The 15,045-nt window shown below is 43.2% G+C and overlaps 1 protein-coding gene across 1 annotated transcript in view; it reads right to left on the reverse strand.

Annotated features, from left to right (window-relative positions):
* Positions 1 to 6,435: 6,435 nt before the first annotated feature.
* Positions 6,436 to 15,045, reverse strand: part of LOC136836658 (enoyl-CoA hydratase EchA19-like) — a 302,072-nt gene continuing 293,462 nt past the window's right edge. Inside the window, 1 exon segment of the mRNA XM_067101129.1 lies at positions 6,436 to 6,721. Coding sequence (XP_066957230.1) covers positions 6,623 to 6,721 — 99 coding nt within the window. The 3' untranslated portion in view covers positions 6,436 to 6,622.

Consider the following 15,045-nt stretch of genomic DNA (forward strand, 5'->3'; position numbering starts at 1 on the left):
CTGTATCCTATCTTCAGGCCTACCTCCAGGCCACTGCAGCTTGGAAAGGGGGCCAACTCTTACGTCATACTGCAGGTGCCAACATCTCCAAGGACGGCGTAAAATCCAAGATACTTTATTTCATTAAGACAGCAGACCCAGACAGTGTGCCTGCGAGTCATGATGTTAGGAAAGTTGCTTCTTCAATCAATTTCTTCCAAAACATGGATTCTGAGGACCTTACGGGCTATACAACCTGGAAGTCCCCTAAGGTATTCTTCAGGCACTACTGTAAGCAGATCCAAGAAGTTAAGTACCATCTTGTCACTGCGAGGAAGGTCATTTCCCCCAGTCTTAACAATGCTCATCTCTCATTCCATTGCCATATTCTGTATTATTATCTCCTTTATATTAATAGCTTGGTAATTTGCCTGGCCGAGTTTGGTCAATAATGGTTACTTTATGTTTAAGTGATTTTTGGCTGACAAGTGTTATTGTCATGGAATGTTAAATTTAATATTGTAATAAAATCCTATAAATGTCATTTGGTGTTTTCTTCCTGCATGTCCTGCTGTTGTGTACCAATTAATTATCCCTATTATAATTGTATTGGTCACCACCTTGAGTGTTATCTAATTTAATGGGTAAAAGGGACCAAGTCTCCCTTCTTTACCCTCGAGACAGTCTGTCCTTCACCTCGTCCTTTTATGTATAAGGAGCTCACTCTACCCACTCTTGGTCGGTTCAGAGACTTTCACCTTCGGCTTTGCCTGAGGTTCTAGTATGGTCAAACCGCTCACAGACATGCATTTCATGGAGGTTGTCTTGGTTGGATTGACTTCATATCACTCCCCTGACGGGAATAGTCATTCTCAGGATGGTGTTCCTGGTATGGTCGGATTTAGTCTTCTGAGCAATGCAAATTTCTCTGGTACATTTTCATCAGGACGACACAGCCCGAGCCCAAAAAACGGATTTTGACATAGGAAAAATCTATTTTTGGGTGAGGTAGCTGTGTCGTCCTGATGAACCCGCCTGTTACAGTTAGGCCTCCCCAATTGCTCAGTGACGGATTCTCCCCAAGCAACTAGTCCGGCTTGAGGGAATGACATGGGTCCGTCGCTAGCTACACACACTGATATCGGGAGACATAGGCGATGTAACGGCTCCCCAATATCAATCGTTACCCCTTCCTAGCAGACGAGGTTAAATCTATGCAGGGTAAGATAGCTGTGGCTATGCTTGCATACGTCCCTGTTACATACACGATATCCGTATTGGATAGTCGCAGTGGGGTTGGAACTCCACAGATCCTTTTGTTTTTTTCTCTGGTACATTTAGCAGTATTTGTACTCTAGAAAGCTGCCTAAGGGAACCTTTCATCATGACGGCACAGCTCCCTCACCCAAAAATAGATTTTTCCTACGTCAAAATCCGTTTTTATTTCGATCATGCGCAGCCTAAATACACAAGCATCTTGCTTTTTTTTTTTAAATTGGTGTTGGCCTACATAAGTGATTCCACTAATTGAAATGAAGCATAGACTTACGCAGCCAGTTCCGATATTAGGGTATTAATTCATCACAATCCTGCATGTCAAGTGTTAATATCATTGTAAGATTAGGCCTACACATCAAATTCTTATATTGTGAGGCAACAAAAAGGCATAGGCCTACAAATCAAATTCTTATATTTTGAGGCAACGACAGGGCATGGGCCTACACGTCAATTTCTTATTGCAAATAGTTTTCCACCTGTATCTGTTGGAAATAGCGTAGCTTTTAATTAATACAGTAGCTCTGACTCCACGATATATAATGTAGCCTATATGCATACGGTGAAATGTACACATATAAGCATGTGCATATACACATAGCCTACATGTGTAATTGCGTCGATGGCCATAATAAATGTAAAGCCATTTATACCCCAGAGAATAAAAGTAAAATTTGTGGGGCATGTAGCTGATGGCACACATACTGTAGACCAACCATAGGGCTTGGGGCTGTCTCAGCTTTACACACAACTATCGAACTGCTCGCAGTGAATTACATAAAAAATATATTTACAAAAGGGATAACAAATTATATTACTGTGATGATTAAATATAAGGCTGCTGTAGCATTTCTATGAAAATGAAGGCTATGGTAGGAAGGCATCATAAGATACTTAACGAAATAAGAAAAAAATAAATGATAGCTGAAAAAGTTATGTATGAGATGGTCCAAACCAGTCTGCGAGAGCCCATGATTCTTTGCTTTTGGGGGAATTCTTGTAGATTACCTTGTTGGACAAAAGGATACATAAGATCTTGTCAGTGAATTTTTCTCTCTCCCTCTCTCTGTTGTTAGGAGAGTATTCTAGCGTAGACTATATCCATAAAGATCTCGATTACTTTTAATTAAAACAAAATGACTGAATTTCAATTAGCAATAGTAGGCAGATAATTCTTTACAACTGCATTTTATGAATAGGTCTATGTTTATTCTGCAATGTTAGGTTACCGTATGAAAAATTCTCGAAGACACTACAAGCACCATGACAGTAGCAACAAAAACAAGAATGACCACAATAAAACGGCTGAATATAAGATAGGCCTGTAATCCAAATGTCATAAGCTGCGTCAACCGACCAAAAGACATAGAGTAGGATATTATAGGTGTATGTCATTTTTTATTATCCTGTTATTTCGAAAGGAGAAAATGTCCTTGAGGAAATCATTCTCAGCAAATTTATATCCAATATGACTCGTATAGCCTATCATACTGTAACTCTAAATTAAACATAGGCATATTCTGGTTTAGTAGAGTGCACTCACTGTTTGTCATCCCACCCAATGTATAAGCGATTGCAATGAAATCAATTTTATGACTATTAAAATGTAGTACAATTTCCTCAAATTAATATGAAATACCAATCTTCATAGCTCTGAGAAAGTCTGTGTTTAAGTTGGAATGGCAAACACGCTTGACAATATCAGACGGTAGGGGAGGTGGTGGTAATATGGACCACTTCTTTATTTTAGACAAAAACACCAACTTTAAAGGCAAAAATTGCATCAAAAACTATCATAAATATTAGCAAATTTTATTCTTATTACGCACTTAGATTTATAGAGATAAAGAAAACCCTGTAAATGCCACAAATTTTTATTCAAAAATATTCAAAAAGGTGTCTTTGCAAAGGGGTGGTAATATGAAACTGGTGGAGTGGTAATATAAAACATTTTAGAAAATAACTAAAAATAGGCTAACATTCCTTTTTGTGAATGAAAAAATAAAAATTTGACCATCAAAATATATGTTTAAGAACAAAGTCACAAATGAAAGTTTTATTTTCACAATTACTACACAAGACAAGAGCCCATCCCTGACAGACTACACACTAAACCCATTTTTCTCTTGATTTGGACTTTGTGAATTTCTCTGAATAAAAAATGCATTCTGGATCTTCGCTCCTGGGATTTGCCTCTCCCATAATTTCCTCTAACGAACTGCCAGAAGACACACTAATACTTTCTTCTTCCTCACTAAAAGTTTCATCGTCATCTCTTTGACCTTTGGAAAAAAGCTTCTTATTTACTTTTTGCACTTTTTTCTCCACCAACACCTTTCTTGTCTTTGTTGGTCTGTTTGACTCTGTGCTGTTTGCTGACGCATCTATCTTCTTACTTTTCCTTTTGGGTGTTGTTTCATGGGTAGCTGCTTTCTTCTGTCCAACTGAACCTTTTTTTTTTTTTCTAATGAGGTCTTTAGTGTCTCCTCATATGGAGACTGTCAAAACACATGCTTTCAGGCCTTTGCGACCTCTGTTTGTCACCTTTTTCTTTGCCTGTGGAACTGGGGAAATGTGTGGGGAGATGAACTCTGTAGATATGGCGGTACCTCCTGCTGCTGATGGACTTGCTTTTGTTGATGGATCTGCTGCTGTTGACGGACTTACTGCTGTTGATGGGCCTGCTGCTGTTGACGGACTTGCTGCTGTTGATGGGCCTGCTGCTGTTGATGGGCCTGCTGCTGTTGATGGACCCACTGCTGTTGATGGGCCTGCTGCTGTTGATGGACCTGTTGCTGTTGATGGACTTGCTACTATTGATGGGTCTGATGCTGTTGATGGACCTGCTGCTGTTGATGGGCCTGCTGCTGTTGAAGGGCCTGCTGATGTTGAAGGGCCTGCTGATGTTGATGGACTAGCTACTGTCGATGGAATCTGTTGAGATTTGCTGTCATGGTCAGTTGCCTGTGATTTCTCATGTTCAGCCGCAATGAGATCTACCTCGTCAAAAACACCCATTTAGTGGAAAGATTACAGTACATTTGAAACTTTTGACTGCTATTGCCCTTGTCTGTACTTTAAGATATGCCTTCCAAAACTTCTCTGCAATATCACAGGTGTCCATACCACTAGTTCTCAGTGCCTGTCTGATTTCTTCACTATAGTATGTCTTTAAGGGTCCCATGAATGCATGATCAAGTGGTTGAAGCATGTGGGTAGTGTGAGGTGGCAGACACACAAGGGTAACATGGTATTCTCTTGCTTTCAAAATAACGTTGAATAAGCTGTTTCATAATGCCACCCCAAGCCATTTTCATGATTATCCAGCATAAATTCTAAACAACTGATCTTACACCTAATAAACATACTATATTGCATATCGCACATATATTAATTTATATAGTGTAAACAAAAGTGAATCTTACCTAGAAGAAAGTTTCACAGAGCAAAAAGTAAAGTGTCCTCTCACAGCCCCTGATCTTGAGCTAGTGAGTAGTGACTTCAGAGTACTCTGGTGGCATCAGATGGAAGTAATAGATATGGTTGACCTAGTTACCTACAGATGGCAGCCAGATCATTCGAGACATTGCATGTTTCATATTACCACCCTGTTTCATATTGCCACCTTCTTCCCTGCCTGATTATTACTGTCCGGTAATTGAAGCGTACCAATTCGAATGCAACATTCCTTGTGTCACCTCCGTATTCAAGTGAACCTACTTTATGAAAAACAACATTGCAGAATCACAGAACACTCCTGACTTCATTCATATTTTCCTATTTTTTTACGATTTTTAGGGAGGTGTGCATTGTGATTTTATTTCAGAGGGATAATATAACATTTCATTCATTTTGATAATCAGCAGAATGTATTTTAGTTCGGTAAAACAACCTTTGCAAAATTAAAGATGAAAAGAACCACAGATTAACAAACTTTTCGAAGCCACTGCTAGCCAATCAGCTTCAAGGGATGGTCGTGACGTATGAATGGGCGGGGCTTAGCTGCAAAGAAAACTCAATTGCGTTGAAAAAACTTCGGCACATTTTTTACTTGTTTTCCTTGTTCAGTGATTTTAAGAACATGTTATTTTATTACAGGTAAGATAATCCTTACTGCACGGTGTATTTCAAAATATTATTGTTTTGAGGTCTATTATAGTTGAAGTAAAGAATTTTGCATTCCAGTTATTATACAATACAGGCTATCTCAAACATTGGAAAGCAACTTGTAAGCAAACCAGACAGAAATGTTGGAACAATCATTTCTTTCTATTCTAAGGTTATGGAACAATAGCCTACTTAGAGAGAATTGTTGAATAAGGACTACCATAAGAAAGTAATTCTGACTTACTTGGAAAAAAGTAGCTCTTTAAAGGAGAGAGAAAACAATAAAAATACCTTCCATAGGTCTAGTATTTGCTTGGCCAAGATTCTTATCCTTATGTTACATCCATAAAGGCTCTAGATTTTTTCCTTAGCACACAGAAGTAATTTTTATATACTTAAAATTATAATTTGTACTTAAAATAAACTTTAAATTACATAGCACCTTACCAAATGAGTAGTTTGATGGCATAGGTCTAGCCTAGGCTAGCAAACTTCATTTTCTTAAAGTTACAGACATATCATCAATGATAACAAACAAACCAAGATTTGTTACATATGCTGTCGTGAAATACTCTTGCAGAAACATGTTTAAAAGGCGAGATTCTTAACATAACCAGTAACCTACATTTTTAATAACAAGCAAGATTGTTTTTACTTTATATTATGTGGCATATATAAGACTGATGATGTTCTAATTTCAAAAATGTCATTCTGCTATCTCCTGAAGAATACTTGTGTCCATTTCTGCACTTATAATCTGCAGAAAAAACTGGAAACACACTAAGCGCCTATTTCATTTCTGGGGTTCTAGGCTTTTCAAGATGGCTACAAGACTCTGCAGCACCACCCTGGTGACAGCTCACCAAACAAGTAGTAGCATAGAAGTATACAGTTATTACTGACCCTCTATGGTGGTTCCCAAACTCTCGCTTACCTGCCACCAGTTAACTATCTTGTTACCAAGCTTACCACCACAACAGCTTTTGCCAAAGGTCTAGCCACATAAAAGATAATGATTTGTGTTCTTGTAAGAACAAATGTGTGATGTGCTTTTTGGGCAAAGAAAACACCCAATTATTTTCCATTTTTATTCAAAATAGCTTTCACATTTCATACAATGATGCTATACAGCTAGTAAATTTTGATTTTCAAACTTTTGTAACACAGTATTTATTGTGTACAATCATTCTAAAGCACTTCATTCCCTATTACACTGGTGCTATATAAAAGCTCAAAAAAGTACTTACATTTATCACAAGGCTCATAACTTTGATTTTGTAGCATCAAAGTCAGCATCTATATGGAACTTTCCATGTCTTCCAACTCCAGAAACAAACTTCTGAGCACCAGTGACTGACTCCTGAGAGAAGCACAAACAATTTCACAAGTTAAGAATTTCAACTGTTATCTAAAAAAAAAAAAATACAATATGTGACTTCTGATGCTGCTGAGCATTATTGTTAGCTTACTCTGAATTGCCTAATTTATTACCAAAGTACAGGGATCCACAAGATCGTTCTAGTGTGTTATGTAAGGACCGTCAAGGAGGGGTGTAGAGCTATTAACAACATGATAATCACAAGGCATTGTTCAGTTACCTGAATTTTCTCTGCAGGGTTGTACCTTGTCTTTACATGTCAGCCAAAAGTAATTTAATTTTAAGCAGCTGCAGGAGTCAAGTTATGAGTTTTGAAAAGGGGCTGGAGCCAGGGAACACACTTCCAATTTGTGCCAAACAGCAAGGATGGGTTCTGGGAATGCTTCTCATTGGCTATTGCCAAGTTTAACAGCAGTTAATCATATTACTACCTTTTACACCATTCTCTCTAATCTACAATTATTTAATTTCTAATCTCTTCCAAGAGTTTCTTCAGCATATACATAATGTTTTGAGAAGCATAGCTCAAACCCTTGCAGGATTTTCGATCTAAATCCTGTCATTCAACTAAACCTCTATAATGGCTAGCTCAACTACTTCACACTTTCCTCCAGATAGCCAGCCTCAACTAAAAATTCATTTACACTCTGTAGTACCCTTAGTTGTACCTGTATAGATAAGCTTAAAAAATATCATGTCATTGCTGCCTAGATCTAGAATTGTTGCACTTGCTGCAAGTTTTGCCATTTTTTTTCAGGTTTTCCTATTACATCTTTAACTGTAATATGGTCTCCCCTATATGCTCCTGAAAATGAGAAAACTATCAAGAACGATGTGGCTTCCAGAAACAGGAATACGAATCAAGGTCTCAAATGACTGTGGTGGTGTGGGCATTTCATAAGGGGAGGAGAGCAGCAGGAGATATGGAGTAGTAGGACATACACCAGTGAAAAGGCCTCAAAAACATACAAAAATGGCACAGATGACAACCTGGACTAGATGAAAAGCAGAGTACAACAAAAAGAGACTGAAAAGAACCTGTTGCAAGACTAAGCCTGTTGCCAAAAAAAAGTAACAGTACTAGTGGCAGAGTTTTGTACAAGAAATAATAAAACTGCTTGAAATCCTTAAAAAGGTACTACCTACAATAGTTTTTTAGGAAGCTCTATCCACCTACCCCAAAGGGAGAGTACCAACACAATGAGGTACAATGTAAGCCTAAAGCATATCCATATGTTGGATCTAAGACCACAAGGATAAAATGATCGCTTACATCATGTTGGCAGCCAAACCAGACAGCTTGCCTTGGGCCCTCTTCAAAGGACATCCAATGGCTGCAATCGTCAATTCATTCTTAAAAGAGTTCTATCTTTAAGACATTAATCTGATATTTTTCCATTATTACATCTTAGGTTCAAACATCAGATAGATGACACTCCAATCACAGGCTTCACTATTACCTTCAAATATGAGCTAAATTCCTGGCCATTATAACTTTTCCTATTTATCAAGACAATTCAATGAAAAGTAAATATACACATCATTTATACACAATAAATCAAATACATATGGAAAGGACATTTGGACTTGAACTCGAGATTAAGTTCCAGTATTTCCGGGTTGTTTTTAACTGAAGAAGGCAATATGCCAGCAAAGGCTTTAGCTTCTTAGTGAAATCACTTTAAATCCATTTGAATGAGGCAGTGCAGTGAATGTTATTTTGTGAATGTATGAAATTTGGGCCATGAGACCCTGCAGTGTGGCCAGAGGGGCCATTCAGTGCCATATACTTTATGCTGCTGCCCATGAATTGAGAGCAGTACACCAGAATGAGTTCAACCAACAGTACAGTAATGCGTCACAGTAAGCACAACTGGCATACTGCTACCATCTTAAATGTACTTGTTAGTGAAGTGGGTATACCTGATCTTCAACATGCGTAAAGTGACTTCAACATTTTGGCTGAAAAAACTTGTTGGCCAGAGGCCAATAATATCCGTAACGCTGCATCTTTCTTATTACTAGCTGGGTGGCAGGGGGGGGGGGAGACAGCCACCTCCCTTGAAATGTATCACCTAATTAGTGTTTCCATGTAAGAGTGAGGAACAATTTCCAAAATAAATAATTATTTTCGTGACTTCTTTTGCTTCCCTGCCAGCTACTTCATGACTGCACCATGAATCCCCACACGAGGAACCCAGCTTCTTGGATGAAGGGGTAAAAAATGCTGAAAGCTCTCAAGAAAATATACTGCACTCATAAAGTCATGGTATATAACAATGCCTTTTCGTCAACTATTCAATTCCAAAGCCTGTAGCCAAGTGTCAACTGAGATAAATACAGAGGCTCAGACAGATAACGTACCGTATCTGCTGGCATATAAGACCCTCTGTTTTTCCCAAAAGTGGTTCGAAATGTATTACCTGTATCTTGTTTGTGAAACTGAGACATCTGGTAGGCTAATGTTTACCAAGGTGCTGTAGACAACAAATACATACAGTACTTGTACCCAGCCAAACTCCATAATGCTGCAATATTATTGTTATTTACCCAAAGTTCATCATTATTAATATTACTTACTATTATTACTACCAAAGGGTTGCTGGTTATTTGAATTTACCCGCTACATGAGAGATATCTAATCACAATGCTATGTATATCCAGTGCTGTCAATTTGCCATTCATTTACAATAAAAATTACATATTTATCACAATTTTATTATCAAATTCCTAATATCTTAAATAAAAAATTATGCTGTGTGCACTGCAGAGAACCTACATCCAAACATCGACACAACAGGCGCACACACTCACTGATGCCATCACACAACAGACAAATTAATTGAAAATACGCACAGCAAAGCACTTACTACGCATTTGCTCACCTTGAGACAGGCAAGCGAATGCGTTAAGTGTGTAGTTTATTTTAACGCAATTCATATGTGTACATATGAATAGCGTGTACTTATACTCTATTGTATTAAGTACAATGCTCTACTTTATTAAATAAGTTTTAATAAAAATGCTGTACAGAAAGAGAAAGAGAGAGAGAGAGAGAGAGAGAGAGAGAGAGAGAGAGAGAGAGAGAGAGAGAGAGAGAGAGAGAGAGAGAGAGAGAGAGAGAGAGAGAAGGGGTGCACAGCAAGTGCGTAGTTTACGCTAACATCTAAACATACACAAGCGAGCTCGCCTGTAGGCTAAGCTTGCAAACTGACTTTACGCAACAAAAGCACAATCATATATACAACTTTACCTAATCAAACTTACCATAAATCTTATTCTAATACACAAACTTTTAAATAATGTCTTATAGTTAATCTACAACTGTAGTATATTGAGTTGTACTTTAATACTCATTTGAAAATCGCGCCTCACAACTTCAGCGCCACCTAGCAGGACGTCTTGAAATTAATGCCAAGTTCAGTAAAAAGGAACTCAAGTTGCAACATGGGTTTGCGTTAATCCCTCTTTTTACTTTTACTTTTGTGCTTACTAAATGGAGTTGCCCCCTGATACACTACAGTAAATTTCGTGGCGATGAGTTTAATGCACAAATCTGTGCAAGGATGGCATCTGCACTGCCTATACCAACTTTTAAGGAAGAGTGGATTAGCTACTTGGAACGGCTCCAGTGCTATTTCACCATGAAGTCAGTACCAGATGACAAGAAAGTTAATTTTTTGATTTCTGGATTGAAGCCAAAACAGTATCAAGTACTGAAGGATTTAGTACCGCCAGCTATGCCCGTAAGTAAAACCTTTGATGAAGTTACAGCTTTACTTCATAAACATTATTGTGGTATTAAAAATCCTGGGGTGAAACGTACCAAGTTTTGTCAGGTACTGTCGAAACTTCGACAAGAGAGATTGTACTTTTCCGCAAGTTGTGGTATAGTTTTATGTATTCTTTTTAAATTTACTTAAAGTGGAAATGCGTATTATGTAGAAGAAGGATATTTGTAAAGTCCCAGCTCAACAGGTTCTCTATGGTAGACATCCCGTTTTCTACGCTGCCTTCACATGCAACCTAAGATTGAACGGTCACAACCTTATTATCATTATTGTGAATTGTTTACTTATTATCTATTCATTTGCCCTTGTACCATGTATGTGTGACAGAGTATTTTTATGTCCAACCAGTTATTGTTAATCATGATGTTTTCTGTATGTACCAGTCCTGTTTTGCAGAGAAATAGCTTGACCTCAGGTCTCATGTAAAATTTTGTATATCACATGCAGACATCTGCACGCCGCTTTATAAGCGGGTCGCTTCAATAATAAACTAGCAGTACTTGTCTTCCTGCTCTTTTTTTAGCACCTCTCACAGTGGTGACCCCTGGAGTGGTTCCTGGAGCCATTAATGGACCCAAACGGCGACTTAGTCTTGGCCCAATGAACCAACCCAAAGCGTTCGGGCGTTACCGACCCTCTTCAGCAAATCACCGGCGTCATTAGCGGATGCACACAGCATGCTCCCAAGTGTCTATTGATGTGAGTGTTCCCTCACACTCCAAGTGAGAGTGCGGGATGAGCATGGATGCAGACATTCCCAACCACATGCAAATTACCGCGAACTTCTCGGAGGCAGATGTCTCCCTCGCGCAACCCCCTCTTGCACCCTCCTCCACGCCGGTGCCCACTCACCGCGTGATGCCCCTCTTGACAGACCAACCGAGGGGCCCTCAGCATAAAGCTGCTGCCATTCACCCATCAGAACCCAGTGTCCTGGCTCTACAGGGTCGAGGGGCAATTCAGGGTAGCAGGCCTGACCGACGAAGTGTTGAAGGTGGACATCGCCATCAACGCCCTACTGGAGGAGATATACAAGAAGGTTGCCCCATGGGTGACGTCAACGATGAGCCCTGCCACCTTCCAGGAATTAAAGGCCACTCGTCGAGACCTGCTCCCTGCCGGTCTCTGAGAGGGCCGCCTGTGCCCTCGACCTCGCCATCAAGCACCGGCAGGACACAAACCTCTTGGAAATGTGGCATGCCCTCCAGGACCTCCTCCTCCTCCCCGAGACTGACAGCAGCGGCAGGCACAAGGAGATTAGCCTGTTGAGGGAGATCCTCCTGCGGCAGCTGCTCCCAGAGGTCCGTGGGCAGACCACGGAGCCATACACCCTGCCGGTTGAGGACCTGATAAAAGTGGCGCAGCACCTGATGGACTCCACGATGGCAGCGAAGCAGGCGTCCACGCCTGCACACCCCATCAACTGCCTCCAGCTGGAGGACCCCACCACAGAGTACATCAAAGTCGTCGACAGGAGGCGGCCACCCCACCACCAGAAGAAGGAAAGGCCGGGGCTTTGCTACTACCACCAGAGGTTTGGTAAAGCTGCCCGGAATTGTGAAGCCCCCTGCCTTTTTGCCCATCCAAAAAACAGGGGAGGCAGCGGCCACCTTCACAGGCCGCCATGGCAGCAGCATCCAAAACACCCAGGAGCCCCGCACCACTAGGCTTCCACGTCCGCAACACTATCTCCAGCAGGGGCCATGCGGTCAGTGTTCCTGCCTTCCAGAGAGAACCACAGGCGCCTACCAGACCCGGCTGCCTCCCTGACAGCCACCAACGGGTCCCCCATCCTCTCCTACGGCACCAGGCTCCTGTCGGTCTCCATCCTGGGCCAGAGATACACGTGGAACTTCATCGTTGCGGACGTTAGAACCCCACGCCTGGGTGCATACTTCCCCGCCCACTTTGGACTGGAAGTTGAAGTCGGCTGCAAGTGCCTGCTGGACACCGAGTACTGCCAGTCCCTGCCCCTGTCCCTGGGCCCCAGGGTGCCCACAATCTGTTCCGTCGCTCCCCACCAGTATGCCTCCCTCCTGAAGGAATTCCCGGAGGTACTCAAACCCGAGCTTCGTCAGGTGCCCGGGCTCCTACCAAACACGGGATACATCATCACATCAAGACATGGGGCCTCCCGATGCATGCAAAGTTCCGGAGGCTTCCCCCACAGTGCCTTCATGAGGCAAAGAAGGCCTTTGCCGAGATGGAGCGTATGGGCATATGCAGGAAGGCCCCCAACCCATGGGCCTCCCCCTTCACATGGTGCAGAAAATGTACAGCTCCTGGAAACCCTGCGGTGACTACAGGTGGCTCAACCTCGCTACAGAACCCGACCACTACCCTCTACCAAACATGAAAGATCTGACGGCCTCCTTCCACGGGGCCAAAATGTTCTCAAAACTAGACCTCTTAAAATCATATTTCCAGGTACCAGTAGCTCCAGAAGACATCCCCAAAACTGCCATCATCACGCCCTTCGGGTCCTATGTCTTCACCTTCTCCACCTTCGGCCTGAGGAACGCAGGGGTGACCTTTCAGAGACTGATGGACAGCATCCTGGGGGGACCTGAACTTCTGTGTCTACTATGTCAGTGATATCCTAATTTTTTCCAGGTCCCACAAGGAACACCTTCGGCACATCCGGAAGGTCCTGCAGTGCCTGCAGGAGAATGGCCTCATCGTCAGGTTCGATGAGTGCACCTTTGGCATCGATAAGGTGGAATTCTTGGGCCACGAGATATCCCCGGAGGGCGTCTGCCCAGTTGCATCGAAAGTCGAGGCCATTTTCAGGTTCCCCACCCTTACCTCCGTCAAGGCCGTGCAAGAATTCCTTGGGATGGTCAACTACTACAGGAAGTTCATCCCGGGGATCGCACACACCATGGCCCCCCTGACCAGCAAAGGGCCTTCTTCCTGACGAAGGCCACCCTCGCCAAGGCAACAGCTTTGGCCCACCAGGACTTAGGCCTCCCTCCAGCTGACAACAGACGCCAGCAACGTCGCCAGTGGGGCTGTCCTGGAACAGGTTGTCAACGGAGTCCCTCAGCCCATTGCCTTCTTCAGCAGGAAGCTCAGCCCCACTGAGTCCCGCTACAGCACCTTCAACAGGGAACTCTTCGTAGTGTACCAGGCGGTACGCCACTTCAAGTTCCTCCTGGAGGGTACGCCCTTCACAGTTTGGATGGACCACCAGCCGCTGGTCCACACCTTCACAAAGTTGGGGGATGCATGGTCCTCCAGGGAGCAGCAGCACCTCGCGGCCATTGCAGAGTTCATCTGCACCATCAAGTACCTCCCCGGCAAGAAGAACCAGTAGCCGAATCCCTCTCGAGGATTGAAATCGATGCAGTGCAGATCGGGATCGACTAAGAGCACCTCGCCCGCGAACAAGCCGCCGACCCAGAGACTCCAGCCTACCGCACTGCCATCACGTCGTTGAAGTGGAAGGATGTCCCCCTTGGCCCTGGAGGGCCAACACTGCTGAGCGACATAAGCACTGGCCACCCCCGCCCACTACTGCCCACCTCCCGTCGTCAGCTGGTCTTCAACATCATCCATGGACTGCCCAACCCCTCCGGAAGGACGATGGCCAGGCTGCTGGCGGAGAAGTTCATCTGGCACAGCATACGGAAGGACGCGACGGCCTGGGCAAGGTAGTGCATTCAGTGCCAGGCCAGCAAAGTAGGGCAGCACACTGAATCCGGGGTGGGCAGTTTTCCCCAGCCGGGGAGACGTTTCAGGCACATCCACGTCGACGTCGTGCGTCCTCTATCCCCATCAGGAGGAGCAAGATACCTTCTACCAGCCGTCGACTGCTCCACCAGGTGGCCCGAAGCTAAGCCCATGGAAGAAGCCACCTCCAGTGCATGCACAGAGGCCCTCCTCTCCAGCTGGATCAGCCGTTTTGGTGTCCCAGACCATATAACCACGGACAGTGTCGGAGCTATGGACCACCCTGGCACGCCTGCCGGGGACCACTCACCACACCACCACCGCCTACAACCCCACAGCCAATGGAATGGTGGAAAGGTTCCACAGGTCCCTGAAGTCGTCCCTCATGGCTCGTTGCACCTCCGACAGTTGGAAATACCAGCTGCCCTGGGTCCTCCTCAGGTTGAGGACTGCCCTCAGAGCCAATGGCGATCCATCCGCAGCAGAAAAGATCTTCAGGGTGACCCTTGTAGTTCCGGGAGAACTCATCACAGAAGAGCGGGACGACTTATCACCACAGAGGCTCCGTGACAGGGTTGGGAAGTTCGCCCCCTGCCAGCAGATGTATAGCTTTCCCTTCAATAGGCTCTCACACATTGAAGACCTTATGGGGTATCAGCTTTCCCTTCAATAGGCTCTCACACATTGAAGACCTTACGGGATATCAGCTTTCCCTTCAATAGGCTCTCACACATTGAAGACCTTATGGGATATCACCATTCCCTTAAATAGGCTCTCACACATTGCAGACCTTACGGGATACCAGCTTTCCCTTCAATAGGCTCTCACACATTGAAGATCTTA

The sequence above is a fragment of the Macrobrachium rosenbergii genome, chromosome 56 (assembly GCF_040412425.1).
Source record: "Macrobrachium rosenbergii isolate ZJJX-2024 chromosome 56, ASM4041242v1, whole genome shotgun sequence".
Classification (NCBI taxonomy): Eukaryota; Metazoa; Arthropoda; class Malacostraca; order Decapoda; family Palaemonidae; genus Macrobrachium; species Macrobrachium rosenbergii.